The sequence below is a fragment of the Oryctolagus cuniculus genome, chromosome 11 (genome assembly GCF_051225735.1).
Source record: "Oryctolagus cuniculus isolate XC-2025 breed Fujian yellow rabbit chromosome 11, ASM5122573v1, whole genome shotgun sequence".
NCBI lineage: Eukaryota > Metazoa > Chordata > Mammalia > Lagomorpha > Leporidae > Oryctolagus > Oryctolagus cuniculus.
In genome coordinates this window covers 24744406-24759230 of record NC_142877.1, presented here as the reverse complement: position 1 = coordinate 24759230, position 14825 = coordinate 24744406, and the positions used below count along the sequence as shown (strand labels likewise).

The 14825-nt window shown below is 59.0% G+C and overlaps 1 protein-coding gene across 3 annotated transcripts; it reads left to right on the top strand.

The window, feature by feature from the left end:
- The first annotated feature begins 3824 nt into the window (after nucleotides 1-3824).
- Nucleotides 3825-12224, top strand: LOC100349066 (BPI fold-containing family A member 1). Of its 3 annotated transcripts, none has more exons than XM_089307170.1 (11): nucleotides 3829-3947; nucleotides 4950-5105; nucleotides 5637-5804; nucleotides 7302-7371; nucleotides 7543-7699; nucleotides 8995-9102; nucleotides 9379-9528; nucleotides 10543-10627; nucleotides 11158-11221; nucleotides 11562-11637; nucleotides 12036-12224. In XM_089307170.1, the coding sequence occupies exons 2-10, from the start codon at nucleotides 5082-5084 to the stop codon at nucleotides 11600-11602; spliced, it is 867 nt and encodes a 288-aa protein (XP_089163296.1). In that variant the 5' UTR covers nucleotides 3829-3947; nucleotides 4950-5081; the 3' UTR covers nucleotides 11603-11637; nucleotides 12036-12224. The 3 variants fall into 3 exon arrangements, with proteins under 3 accessions (XP_089163297.1, XP_089163296.1, XP_089163295.1); XM_089307169.1 differs by having other exon boundaries at nucleotides 7278-7371; XM_089307171.1 differs by lacking the exon at nucleotides 4950-5105 and having other exon boundaries at nucleotides 3825-3947; nucleotides 7278-7371.
- Nucleotides 12225-14825: the final 2601 nt, after the last annotated feature.

Genomic DNA, 14825 nt, shown 5'->3' with positions numbered 1-14825 from the left:
CGGGGGGGGGGGTGAAGATGAGAAGGAGGAGGAAGATGTCTAAATGGAGACGCGAAGCCCCAACTCACAGGAAGTATATGAAGATTAACAAAAAGTGGGGCTCTTGGAGGATGACTGTCACATGCAAGCAGTGGAGAGAGCCAGCGAAGGCCTTGAGTGGATCACCGGCTCAAAGCCACCACCCCAACACGTGGGATCAGCCATCAGTGAGTGAGAAAGCGCGTGTGTCTCCACAATGGAGCATCACTCAGCCATTACAGGAGTGAAATCCTGATGCTTGCAGCACTTGGGCAGAACTAGACGCCATGTGTTCAGTGAAATAAGCAGACCCAGAAAGACAGCTGCTGCCTGTTCTCTCTCATATAGGGGGTGGAGTGGGGTAAAAACAGTTGATCCGAACTTAAAATTAAATAGTGGTTACTGGAGACTTAGATGGGTCAGGGGAGCAGGAGGGAGAGGTCAGATAGCAGATAGCAAAGCACAGTCAGGGGCAAGGGACAAGTTCAAAGACGGGCATTAGGCCTGGGGTTAAGACACCTGCTAGGACATGCGTGTCCCATATCAACACGGGGAGCACCAGACGCGACCCCTGCTTCTGGCTCCCAAGTCCGCTCCTGCTAATTTGGACAGTGGGAAGGTAGCAGTGATGGCTCAAGGAACTGGGTCCCTGCCATGGACGTGGGAGACCTGGACTGAGTTCCCAAGCTCCACCCATGGCCCAGCCATCGTAGGCATTTGGAGAGTGAACCAGCAGATAGTATCTCTCTCTCTCTCTCTCTCTTTCTAATAAATAATTTTTAAAAACCAAAAGTCTTTTTTTTAAAGAGTTATGTATTCGAAAGGCAGGTGGTTGTGAGAGAGAGAGACAGAGATTGAGAGATCTTCCATCCGCTGGTTCACTCCTCAAGTGGCTGTAACAGCCAGCACTGGTCCGGGCTGAAACCAGGAGCCAGGAACTCCACTGTGGTCTTCCACATGGCTTTCAGGGGCCCAAGCACTTGAGCCACCACCTGCTGTCTTCCCAAGTGCATTATCCAGGAGCTGGGTTGGACATGCAGCAGCTGGAACTCAAAGCAGAGCTCTTGTACGGGCAGCCGGCGTGGCAAGAGGCGGAGTAACCGGCGGTACCACAGCGGCAGCCGCGGAAGAAGTCTCCGAGAAAGGAAGCAGGGGCGGCGTTCTGTTCCGCAGCACTGCGTCTCACAGCCACGTGTCACGTGCTGTGCAAGGACCTGGAAGAGAGGAGCTGCTTGGCTCTGAAAGGAGAAGAGAATCGCCTGATTAGTTCATGCTGTATACATGTGTTGCCACATCGCACAGGACCCCATGAAAGTGTATGGCTATTACACAGTAATCAAAACAATTTTTAATTAATATTAAAAGAAACAGCTACTGGCCAGTCCTGCGGTGGCACCCCCGGCTCTCACAGGCTGTGGAGCAGGGCCAGGGGAAACCTGGCATGAATGGAAGGCCCCACCCTGGATGACCGAGCAACGGAGTGGACACGGCCAGGAGGGCTCACTCGACTCCACTGCCCACTTACTGTGTGGCCCTGGGATCCAGAGCCCCTCTCTGGTCCCCAGTCCCCATGTGCCGATGTGTCAATGTGCACATCTTCTTTTTTAAAAGAGTATCTATCTGACAGGCAGAGAGACAGAGAGCTCGCAGCTGCTGGTTCACTCCCCAGATGCCCACAACAGCCAGAGGGCTGAAGCCAGAAGCCGGGAATTCAATCCAGGTCTCCCGTGTGGGTGCCAGGGACCCAACTACTTGGGTCAACGTCACTGCCTCCCAGGGGGAGCATTGCAGGAAGCTGGGTCACAAGCAGAGCTGGGGGCCGAGCAGGCACTCCAGTGTGGGGCGGGGGTCTTACCCACCAGGCCAAGGGCTCACTCCCCTGTCTCCCTTTGGTCTTCAAAGTGGTGAAGACAAACGCTGGGCTGTCTCCCTCAGGAAAGCGTGGAGGCAGCCTGAGCGGAGACTTGGAGCCACAGGAGCCTTGGGGGGAGGCAGCCAGGAAGTCTTCTCCAAGATGTGAGGATGGGAAGCAGAAAATCCACAGGTTGGGGGCGTCGGGGGGCTTCCACCTCAGCTCAGAGGCCCAGGAAGGAGCAGAGCGCGCGTGTGGGCCCCGGGGCCAGCAGGGCCACCGCACACCCGAGCCTCAGTGTCCCCCTGGTGAAAACACATTCCTACCTCGCATGAGGCTGTGAACACTTGTGAAATCTTGGGCGTGGCCCCCGTACCCCGCTAAGTTCCCACGGGGACGCTGGCATCCCGTATCTCAGTGCCTGGGGGAGTGCCGGCTCCTCTGCTTCAATCCTGCTGCCTGATCTGCACACCCTGGAAGGTAGCAGATGGTGACTCTGGTCTGCATCCCGACCACCCACGTGGGAGACCCAGAATAAGGTCCACTGAGGCTCCTCCTGGCTCCAACCTGGCCCAGCCCCGGCAGAGAACCAGGGCATGAGTGGTATTTCTTTCTCTTTCTCTTTCTCTTTTAGGTAGTCTAAAATAAATAAAAAATAAATTTTTAAAAAATATTTATTTTGTTTACTTGAAAGACAGAGTTACAGAGAGAGGTAGAGCCAGAGAGGTCTTCCATCTGCTGGTTCACTCCCTAGATGGCTACAACAGCCAGAGCTGCACTGATCCGAAGCCATGAGCCAGGAGCTTCTTCTAGGTCTCCCATGTGGGTGCAGGGGCCCAAGGACTTGGGCCATCTTTTACTGCTTTCCCAGGCCATAGCAGAGAGCTGGATCGGAAGTGGAGCAGCCAGGACTAGAACCAGTGCCCATATGGGATGCTGGTGCTTCAGGCCAGGGCTTTAATCTGCTGTGCCACAGCACCACCCCGACTTTTTTTTTAAAAGAGAGAAAATCTCCATCAGACCTGGCACACAGCAATGGCTCCACAGGTGTGCGCAGCTGCCGTGGCTCTTACTGTCCTCATGGGGTACAGCTCGGCCACATCCCCATGTGTCTTTTTTTTTTTTTTTTTTTTGACAGGCAGAGTGGATAGTGAGAGAGAGAGAGAGAAAGGTCTTCCTTTTGCCGTTGGTTCACCCTCCAATGGCCGCCACGGCTGGCGCACTGCAGCCGGTGCACCGCACTGATCCAAAGGCAGGAACCAGGTGCTTCTCCTGGTCTCCCATAGGGTGCAGGGCCCAAGCCCTTGGGCCATCCTCCACTGCACTCCCTGGCCACAGCAGAGAGCTGGCCTGGAAGAGGGGCAACTGGGAAAGAATCTGGCACCCCGACCGGGACTAGAACCCTGTGTGCCGGCGCCGCTAGGTGGAGGATTAGCCTATTGAGCCGCGGCACCGGCCCCCCCATGTGTCTTTGGGCACCGTCTCCTCCAGGCCTCAACTTCCTCCTCGTAAGCAGGGAGCAACGCCCCTCCCCCCATGGTCCCAGGAGAGTCCTGCACCCAGGGAGACCCCTGCCCCAGTGCCCAGGGGCACCCCACTCCAGGGAGGCCAGACACACATGGGCTCTTCCGACACCAGGGAGCAGGTGTCCTCTGATTATCAGCTGAGAAAAGGACAACGGCCAAGAGACAAGACCGAGGTCCCTCCCTGGGCTCCGAGCGGCTGCCTCTCCCAGTGTCCCACGCGCCACCTCCCGGGCCACCTGGGAGCGTGGGTCCCCAACCACAGCCTCGCTCCCAAACCACGAAGTCTTGAGTAACATCCCATCTCAAGTTTTCCTCTGTTTAATTTGTCGACCAAATAGCTTCACGGACCCACCTGCTAATGTGATTGGCAATTATTTACTTTGGAGAGCCCTGAAAGGTATCACCAGATTGCAGAATGCTGAATTATCTGGAAAGGCATCATCCCAAGGTACATTTCCTGATTCCGTGCTATAAAAGAGGCCGACGCCTGGGCAGAGCAAGGAGGAGAGGGAGGAGGAGACCAGGACAGCTGCTGAGACCTCCGAGCCCAGGTGAGACCTGCCCATCCCGGCCCCTCCGCTGCCCTGCGCTGGGGCGGGCAGGGGCTGATCGCGGGGAGGGTCACGCGCTGGGAGCCTTGCCGGAGACACGGACAGGCCTTGTTCAGGCTGTGGGGCGGCCACTTGCTCTGCTTTCCTAGATGATGAACCAGTGCAGAAACGAGTGCTGTGCGAGCCCTAATCCGAAGTCTCTGAAGCAGGACTTTGAACCTGGGGTTGCCAATGTGGATCCAGATCATCCACAAACCTCCCAACACTGACGACCCAACCGTGTGCCTTTGGTGCATTTTTCTGGAACTGAGGTCTTCAGCTTCCATCGGGGTCATAAAGGGTCTGTTGCCCCCAAAGAGATTCAGAGGCCCCTGATCAACGTTCCCTCTCCCAGGGAGGCCACATGGGCTCTGTGGACCCACAGACCTCTCTGTCACAGCCACAGCGTGCAGCGCTCTGGCCAAGTGCGGCCGCTGATGCACTCTGCATTAAGCAGCTGGTGGTCTGCCGAGCGCGGGTCCCAGATCTGCCTGCCAACCCTCCTGAGACTGCCAAGTAGACCCAGGGAGGATTGGCGGTATCAGATTCCAAAGATAGCCAAGCCTCATGGATTGCCTCAGGTTCCCCATGGCAGTCTGAAGAAGAGGAAGGTGTGTGTTCATGTGCGGAGCTGGGGAGGGCCCGGGGGACCTTCTTCCAACTGCAGCTCTGCCACCAATCGCTGTGTGACCTTGAGAGAGTCACTAGCCCTCTCTAATCCCTTGCTTTGTCACATACAATGAGTTCTTTTTAAAAAATTACTTAATTTATTTGAAAGACAGAGTTACAGAGAGAGGTAGAGACAGAGAGAGAGAGAGGTCTTCCATCCGTTGGTTTGCTCCCTAAATGGCCTCAATGACTAGAGTTGGGCCAATCTGAAGCCAGGGGGCAAGGGCTTCTTCCAGGCCTCCCACATGGGTACAGGGGCCCAAGCACTTGGGCCATCTTCCACTGTTCTCCCAGATGCACTAGCAGGGAGCTGGATCAGAGGAGGAGCAGACGGGACTCGAACCGACGCCCATAGAGAATGCCAGCTCTGCAAGCTGGTGCTTTAACCCACTGCGCCAGAGCACCAGCCCCACAATGAGTTCTTAAATGGCCAAGATTTCCACAGCACAGGTCCGTATAAGAGGCGGCTGTGGGCCTGTGACCTGAACACTTATGAGGGAGTCCACGCACCATGGTGGCCTGAACCCAGACCAAAGCCCTCAACATGGTGGTGGCAAAACCATGTGGGTGCTGAAGCCTTGTTTGTGTCCGCTCTGTCTGGGAGTAGGGACGGGGCCACGGCCCAAGCCATCGGGAGCAAGCCTGGGAAAGGCTGGCGGTCCCTGCTGTCCACAGAGGCCTCCAGGTCGAGCAGACCTGGTTCACTCACTCCCTTCCGTGTGCGTGGGCTGGGAGGAGGTGACCCACGCTCACCCGTGGGATGCAGGGGATGAAGTGTATCTCAGGACATGGTGAAGGCGTGGCTGGTGCCTGAGCATACAGCAGGCAGCCTGAGGCCACCCAGAGCAAGCGCGACAGTGTGTGCTGTTCCTGGGTGCACGGGGGGGCAGAGACATAGGAGGCCAACCCAGGGAACAGGGCAGACAGTGGGTGAGCCCCTCTGATGTTTGTGCTGCCCTGGACCCCTCATTCTGTCCACAGAGCCCAGGGGAGAAGATGTCTCGCTTCGGAGGCCTCATTGCCTTCTGGGGGCTGCTGGCGCACACCGTGGTCCGGCTAGAAGGCCTACCCCTGCTTCAGGGCCAGACCCTGCCTTTGTCACTGAACAAAGCCCCATCTTTGCCCCTGACCCAAGTCCAGTCCTTGCCTGTGAGTCCAGTCAACACCTTGCCCCTGGACCAATCCCTGCCCTTGCCAGTGAGTCCAAACCTCACCCTGCCCCTGGACCAGACCCTGACCTTACCTGTGAGCCCAAACCTCACCTTGCCCCTGGACCAGACCCTGACCTTACCTGTGAGCCCAAACCTCACCCTGCCCCTGGACCAGACCCTGACCTTACCTGTGAGCCCAAACCTCACCTTGCCCCTGGACCAGACCCTGACCTTACCTGTGAGTCCAAACCTCACCCTGCCCCTGGACCAGACCCTGACCTTACCTGTGAGCCCAAACCTCACCCTGCCCCTGGACCAGACCCTGACCTTGCCATTGGAACAGGCCCTGCCCTTCCCTGTGAGTCCAAACCTCACCTTGTCCCTGGACAAGACCCTGACCTTACCTGTGAGCCCAAACCTCACCTTGCCCCTGGACCAGACCCTGACCTTACCTGTGAGCCCAAACCTCACCTTGCCCCTGGACCAGACCCTGACCTTACCTGTGAGTCCAAACCTCACCCTGCCCCTGGACCAGACCCTGACCTTACCTGTGAGCCCAAACCTCACCCTGCCCCTGGACCAGACCCTGACCTTGCCATTGGAACAGGCCCTGCCCTTCCCTGTGAGTCCAAACCTCACCTTGTCCCTGGACAAGACCCTGACCTTACCTGTGAGCCCAAACCTCACCTTGCCCCTGGACCAGACCCTGACCTTACCTGTGAGCCCAAACCTCACCTTGCCCCTGGACCAGACCCTGACCTTACCTGTGAGCCCAAACCTCACCTTGCCCCTGGACCAGACCCTGACCTTACCTGTGAGTCCAAACCTCACCCTGCCCCTGGACCAGACCCTGACCTTACCTGTGAGCCCAAACCTCACCCTGCCCCTGGACCAGACCCTGACCTTGCCATTGGAACAGGCCCTGCCCTTCCCTGTGAGTCCAAACCTCACCTTGTCCCTGGACAAGACCCTGACCTTACCTGTGAGCCCAAACCTCACCCTGCCCCTGGACCAGACCCTGACCTTACCGGTGAGCCCAAACCTCACCTTGGCCCTGGACCAGACCCTGACCTTACCGGTGAGCCCAAACCTCACCTTGTCCCTGGACAAGACCCTGACCTTGCCTGTGAGCCCAAACCTCACCCTGCCCCTGGACCAGACCCTGACCTTACCGGTGAGCCCAAACCTCACCTTGGCCCTGGACCAGACCCTGACCTTACCGGTGAGCCCAAACCTCACCTTGCCCCTGGAACAGTCCCTGACCTTACCTGTGAGCCCAAACCTCACCCTGCCCCTGGACCAGACCCTGACCTTACCGGTGAGCCCAAACCTCACCTTGGCCCTGGACCAGACCCTGACCTTACCGGTGAGCCCAAACCTCACCTTGCCCCTGGACCAGACCCTGACCTTACCGGTGAGCCCAAACCTCGCCTTGCCCCTGGAACAGTCCCTGTCCTTGCCCCTGGACCAGACGCTGTCCTTGCCCCTGGAACAGGCCCTGCCCTTGCCGGTGAGCCCAGCCCTGCCCATAGATCCCACAAATCTTGCTGGAAGCTTGACCAATGGTGAGTCTCTGACGGTCTCCTTCATATGTCTGTTGTGCATGCCTGTGTGGATACACGCCGCTACCTGTCTGCCCGTGCAATGGGGGGACAGGCAGGGAGGAACAGAGCAGAGGGTCTGAGGGTCTGGACTTGTGGGATCTGACCGCCAGAGACACTTGTACCCATTTGCAGCGCTCAGCAGCGGCCTGCTCACTGGGGATCTAGGCGGCACTCTGGAAAACCTTCCTCTCCTGGACATCCTGAAGACTGGAGGCGCTTCCGGCGGCCTGCTTGGGAACCTCCTGGGGACAGTGACTTCACTGATTCCTGGGCTGAACAACATCATTGAGTGAGTGGACCTGAAATAGGGCTTGGTCCCACCAGGGACCCCCAGCCTCAGGAAGAGTCCTGGAAGTGGCGGGGGGGTGGGCTGGGACTCAACCCGGAGCCCCTTCTGGAGTCGGGCTGGGGCACCAGCTCTGAAGTTCCAGCGTCATCTTCAATTCTCATGGCAGCCCTTGGAATCTGTTTAATAATCTGCAGTTCACAGAGCGGGGCCTGTGCTCCCGTAGCCCTCCCTCCCTGAAGTCCAAAGTCAAGGCCTTTTCCACTCCACTCTGGTCACACGTTCCTCCCGACCTGGGTAATCCCTTGGAACACAGGCAGCCTTTTAATACAAGCGAGAGGGTGCTCCCTGCCCCCCTCAACTGCACCATCACCGCGAGGAAGGGTGAGGAACTCAGACGCTGTTCCCCACGGGACACCTGGGAGCTCACCAAGCCAGAAACACTCACGGGGAGCTCGGGGCCCGGGCTGGAAAGGCCTGGGCCCTTGGTCAGATCAAAGCCTTTTCCAAGAACCGCCCCCGCCCCCTGCCAGACGTTTGCTCCCTGCCTTGGGTTTGATTTCCAAAGGCACCACACACCGGCCTGGCGACCGGACGACCGCAGGCAGCACATGCAGCATCTCTGGGCTTGGTTCTCCACCTGTCAGGTGGAGATCCCGGCACCCGCAGAGTGCCGGGAGGGCTGGCTCGGGGAGGGCTGACTTCCACGCTTTTTGCACTCCCCCTGACTTCCTGCCCCTCGGTCCCCAGAACAAACCCTGGGGACCAGCTGGCCACTGAAGGGCACCGCAGGGGTGATTCCCACCCGCGAATGTCTGTGCCGGATTTGCTCCAGCCACCGAGCCTTCACCTCCTCAGCCTCTGACTGCTCCATCGCTCACTCAGCCATCCCTCCTCCCATATCCCCCCCGCCACGCGCCTCCATCCACCCACCCACATAGCCACCTGCCCACCCCCCATCAAGCCACAGGGGCAACCGATACGGAGTACGCATTTCCTTTGTCAGCCTCTGAGCTGGGACATAGCAGACAAACTGAGGGCAGACACAGAGCTGTCCTGGAATAACTCGTGGACTTGAGGTGGGGAGAGGGCCGTGTGTGTGTGTGTGCATGTGTGTTTGCATGTGTCTGTGTGTGTGGATCTCACTGAAAGATGGGCGTGTGGCTCAGAACCCATGTGGCTTTTTGTACCCCGTCCCAGGCAGGCAGGTCCCCTCTGGGCAAGGTGGGGTGCAAGGTGGCATCTGGGTTTGGGATGGAGGAGCTGATGCTGCTCCTCCAACGTTGCCCCCTGAGCAGTATCAAGATCACGAACCCCCGGCTGCTGGAACTTGGCCTTGTTCAGAGCCCCGCTGGCCACCGCCTCTACGTCACCATCCCCCTGGGCCTGATCCTCAGAGTGAACACGTGAGTGGTTCCCCGGGGGCACGGGCATGGCTTCCCACGGGGGACCTTGATGGCCGCAGGCAGCCAAGGGCTGGGTGTGGGAGTCCAACAGACTTGCTGCTGTGCTGAGTGACGCTGGGTCACCTGGGAAGTGCATCTGATTTCCCCCACCGGGAAATAAGCCAAGTACAATGGTGAGCCCGGTGGGGTGAGGCGAGGCTGGCGTGTCAGCCAAGGGGCAGCGCTGTCTGCCTGGAGCGTGGGGGCCCGATGCCAGCGCGGCTGCCTCCTCCGCAGGCCCCTGGTCAGGAATCTGCTGAAGCTGGCTGTGCAGCTCAACATCACGGCCGAGCTCATAGTCGCCAAGGACAGCCAGGGCAGGAGCCACCTGGTCATTGGTGACTGCACCCACCCTCCTGGCAGCCTGGAGATCTCCCTCCTAAATGGGTAAGACCAGGGGGCACCTTCTTGTGCCCAGAGACAACAGGATGGGATGATGGATGGGTGGCTGGACAGACAGACCAACGGGAGAATGAGGGAGATGATGGAAAGGTAAGGAGGTGGATGGAAGGGAGAGAAGGAGGAAGAAAGGGATAGATATATGGATGGATGGATGGGTGGGTAGATGGGTGGATGGGTGGGTGGATGGGTGGATGGGTGGGTGGATGGATAGATGGATAGATGGATGGGTGGATGGACAGGTGGAAAGATGGATAGACAAATAGATGAATGGAGAAAAAGATGGACAGATAGTATATGGACAGATAGATGGATAGGCAAACGGATGGGTAAAAGTCACCGATCAAGGCTGACCAATTTTATATTGAATTAGACAGCTCACTATCTGAGTTGAGGTCCCCTCTGTTCCGGGGCAGCGGGGCAGGGGAGGTGGTGGAGAGAGACAGAGGGCTTCCTGTGTGAGTTTGGATCATGCTTGTCTGGGCCTCAGCTTACCGAGCTGATATGTGGAGCTCCACCGGGGTTGCTGACAGAATCTCCCACAATCATAGGAACGAAGCGCTTTGCCCCGGCAAGGAGAGAAGTAGACACAGGAGCTGACTAGGTCATTTATCCAGCCACCTGTCACTCGGGGAGACTGAGTCAGACACAACGGCCTGAAGTGGCCACATCGTGGCGTTTACTGAACATGGGTCTCGTGCTTCATCCGCGTCCTCTCAGCCCCACCACAGCCCTCCACTCAGCCCTGTGTGTTCACTTGTGGGGTCTGCCGTCTGGGCCGACACCCGCACATCCGGCACTGTTTGTGCCATGCATTCCTGCGTGTGCGCTGCGGCAGGAGCGTCACTGCCTGAGACAGGGAGGGCCCTTGCTGTCGGCCTGCACCTGGGGGTGGGGACGGGCATGGGGAGCCCAGGCCGGCTTCACGTCGGGTGCCGAGACTGGGGGGTTCTCCAGACCAACTCCAGGCCCCTGTGCAGCCCTGCGGCTCCTCTCTTCCAGAATGGCTCCTCTGCCCCTTCAAAGCTTCTTGAACAACCTGACGGGGCTCCTGACTAGAGTCCTCCCTGGGCTGATTCAGGGCCAGGTGAGTGGGCAGAGATGCGACCCCTGGGCCTGGGTCCCAGAGCTTCCTAGGCCGAGAGACAGAGCCTGGGCTGAGCCGGCGGGGCGGGGAGCAAGTCTCACCCATCCGTCCGTCTGTCCGTCTGCGGCCCCTTCTGCCCATTTTCCTTCTTTCCTTCCTTCAAATGCATTCGTTGGCTTCTGCTCTGGGGCAGGCCCCGTGCGTATCCAGACTTGAGCTGAGACCCGTGGGCCGGAGACGCTCCCTGTCCGGCCCACCTCGGCCACAGTCATGGCCAAGCAGGCTTCTGGTGAAGCGGGGGCACCTCCCGTGACCAGAGCCTCACCACTCCCCTCACCCCTCCCCCACCCACCCCCTCACTCCTCCCCCGGCCCCCAGCCAATCACGGGGCTTGTGTGGGGTCTGAGGCTCACTACCCTGAGGGGTCGCCCCGCGCCAAGCAGAGTCTCCCCAGGGATTAAGGGGATAGTGCCGCCCACAGGGCCTCCTAAGACGGCCCACTACCTAACTCCCTCCCTGCCCCGGGTCAGGTGTGCCCGCTGGTGAACGGGGTCCTGAGCCACTTGGACGTCAGCCTGGTACACGACATTGCCCGTGAGTGCCCGTTCCCAGGCCCTTCCTGAACCTCCCCCCAGGGCTGTGCCCCCACGGCCCCCGGACAGCTGGCTCCCCCTGAGCTCAGGCCCCCTGCTTTGGACTTCTCTGATGCCCTGAATGGTTTGGAGATTTTGAGGTACAGAGCCTGTCTCCCCCACCCACCCTGACACCCGGACTGGTTGGTGGAACACAGCCTGGCCCCTCCCAGGCCTGCGTGAGCACGGCTGGGGCTCAGACACCCATGCCCTGCCCTCACCTGGGGGTGGTGGGAGGGGGGCTATCCCAGAACCCTTTACATGGGGACCGTGACTCCAACCTTTTGTTGTTGCTCTTACAGACATGCTGATCAACAAACTAGAATTTGTCGCTCAACTCTAAGCCTTCCCAGTAGAGCCCTGGTCTCTGCTAAGCCAGTGAGTGGTGCTCCCCACTCCCCAGGACTGGGGGACCCCGCTGTTCTTCCCCTGGGACAGGGCAGCAGGGGGTAGGACGGTAGCATCCAAAGGAAAAGACACACACACAGATGCACAGAGAAGTCCACAGCAAAGCTGACGGGGGTGGAGGGACAGCAGTGCGTCCCCACAGAAACACACACACACTCACCCATGCAGCAGGCTCACCACACACAGGGCCACACAGATACACAGAGCCACAGACACACACAACCCGGGCCTGGGCCACCCTTGTGGCTAGGACAAGCCCCCAGCTCAGGGCCTCAGCTTCCTCCTGGGGGCGTGGTTTAATGATGAACTGGCGCCTGTTCGAGTCATCCCCTCGGGGGTCCCTCCTGACCGGGGTCTTCTCCCAACAGAGCTGTTCCTTGCTGCTGAGCCCATCCCCTCCCACTCAGCTTCCCGGGCTCCCAGAAGGTGGGCCCACGTGATGGAAAGTGACAAGCTCCTCTCCAAGGAACCTGCACCTCTGCCCTCCTCTCTGCCCCTCCCCCGCCCCCCAGCAGGTGTAACATCTCATCGCTCACAAATAAAAGTGCTCTGCTGCATCGGGGGCTTTGTCATTCTTCGCCGTCACGAGGTTGGAAGGGCCCTGGCTTGGCTGGCCTCTGCAGACCGTGGCAGTCCCCCGCAGCCCAGGGAGACGCACAGAGGGGTGTGCAGTCAGAGCAGCCGCCCTGCGGCCCTGGGGGAGGGTAGACGAGGCGGTCGGCAGGGTGCCATATTCCAGGCAATGACAGCGCTCCAGGAGCCCGGGTGAGGTGGGCCTGCAGGGGTGAGTGGGGGAGGCGAGTCGTCTCCCACGGCTCTTTGGCTCACTGGGCACCTGTGCCTCTCGCCTGACCTCTGCCGTCTGAGATAAGGGTAAACATGACAAAAAGGAAGCAGAGCGGGAGAACAAGCCAGGGTAGAGCGCTCGCTGCCAGAGGTTTGCGACAGCCAGGCAGGGAGAAGGACAGGGCGCTGTACCGGAGAGGAGCCCCGGTGCCCTCCCACTTCGGGAGCAAGCCGGTGTGCAGGACTTGGACAAGGAGGCAGGCCAGGGAGTCGCGGCTGTGTGCACAGACAGGACGCGGGGAGAACCAGGGACAAAGGAGAGCAGAGTGCCCCTCCCCGGGCTGGGGACGTCGGTGCCTCAGAGACGAAACCCAGACGCGGCCTTTGCGGGAGAACCTCGGAGGGCCAGCCCAACGCCCCCATTCCACAGATGTGCACACCAAGGCCTGGCAGGGAGGGGGGAGCCACAGAGCGACAAAAAGGCCCACAAAGGACTGGAAACATCCCAGGCTTCACAGAAAACCCCGTCCCCGCTCACTGGGAGACCCCATCGACCTTGTGAGAATAAGCAGACACCACTTAGTGTTTCTCAACTCTTTCTGATTCCGAGAGCAATACAGCAAGGATGGAGCCACGCCCCAGCTGCCGTCCAACCTCTGTCTGCCCACTGGCGACCTCGCCCAGGGAGCCTCCCGGGGCTCAGGCTGCAGGAAGGTTTGCTGTGGGGGCCGCGGTGCACTCTGGGAGGGCGAGCATCCCCCCCTCTCACCGCAGGTCTCCGAAGGGAGGATGAGAAGTGAACTCTCAGCAAGCGGCCGGGCAGGCGCCGTGGCTGTCGACCGCGACAGCAACCTGAATGCAGGAGGAACCCCCCGCCCCTCAACAGGAAACCAGAAACGGGCACTGACTGCGCTCGGGGAAAACCCAGGCATGGGGGTGACACTGAGAGTCCCCCTGCGTGAGGCCCCAAGCACAGCTGGGACCACAGGCACCGGGCCTGCTGCCCGTGCCCAAGGCGCTGGACTGTGTTCCCGCCTGCACCCCACTCCGCCCACCCCCTGCCCGTCTCTGGGTGCTGTTTGCACCCCTTGAAAACCCGAAGCTCACCATCTTGGTGAAAGTCAGTAGCCCCCAGGAGCTGGGGAGTGGGGGCTGGGGGGCTAAAGCAACCCCCAGCCCTCATTCCCAGGGAACGGTCATTATGTCGCCTGCCTGTTGGTTTCCAGGACAACCCCCTCCCCAGGTGGCTCTGAGTCACCCAGTGCGAACAGCCTCCCCTCCCCCCCCAGATATCTGTCAGAACCAATCAGAGAGGATTGTGTAATACGGCAACAGTAAAGCTGCAGCGGAACAAACAATAGACTAAAGACAAGCGAGAGGAGAGATCTGGGGCACAGGGCATCGGTGCGCGGTGTCCTCGAGGCTCATGTCCTGGGAGCTTGGCTCCTGCAGTGACGGTGTTGGGAGGTGCTGTGGGTCCCCTAAGACGTGGGCAGGAGCCACTGTGGTGCAGCGGGTAAGGCTGCTGCCTGCAATGCTGGCATCCCATAAGGAAGGGAAGCCTGGGGCTTTCTCCAGGTCTCCCAGGCGAGTGCAGGGGCCCAAGCACTTAGACCATCTTCCGCTGCTTTCCCAGGCCACAGCAGAGAGCTGGATCAGAAGAGAAGCAGCCGGGACATGAACCGGCACCCATAGGGGATGCCGATGCCACAGGTGGAGGCTTAGCCCACTATGCACAGTGCTGGCCCCATCTGGAGATTTTTAAAGCTCAATGCATTTGCCTGATTTCCATTACTATAATGAAATCATGGAGGCTGGGTACTTACAGAGAAAAGAGGTTTTCTTTCGGCAGTGTAAGAGGCTGGATGTCTACACCATGTAGCACCGGCCCTGGGGGAGCCCCTGGGTGGTGGCGTCACCTCATGGCAGATGGTACCGTGGCGGCAGAGCACATGCACAGACAGGAAGCAGGAAAGACATTATTATTTTGTTTATTTGAAAAGCAGGGTTACAGAGACAGAGAGAGGTCCTCCATCTGCTGGTTCACTCCCCAAATGGCCGCAATGGCTAGAGCTGCGCCGATCCAAAGCTAGGAGCCAGGGGCTTCTTCCAAGTCTCCCATGCTGGTGCAGGGGCCCAAGGACTTGGGCCGTCTTCTACTGCTTTCCCAGGCCACAGCAGAGAGCTGGATTGGAAGAGGAGCAGCTGGGACTTGAACGAGCCAGCACTGCAGGTGGAGGCTTAGCCCACTACGCCACAGCGTTGGCCCCTATTTTTATCTTACTTTTTAATTTTATATTTATATATTTTATCTTATATATTTTATTTATGTTTATATTTATAGATTTATGTTTTATTTATTTATATATTTT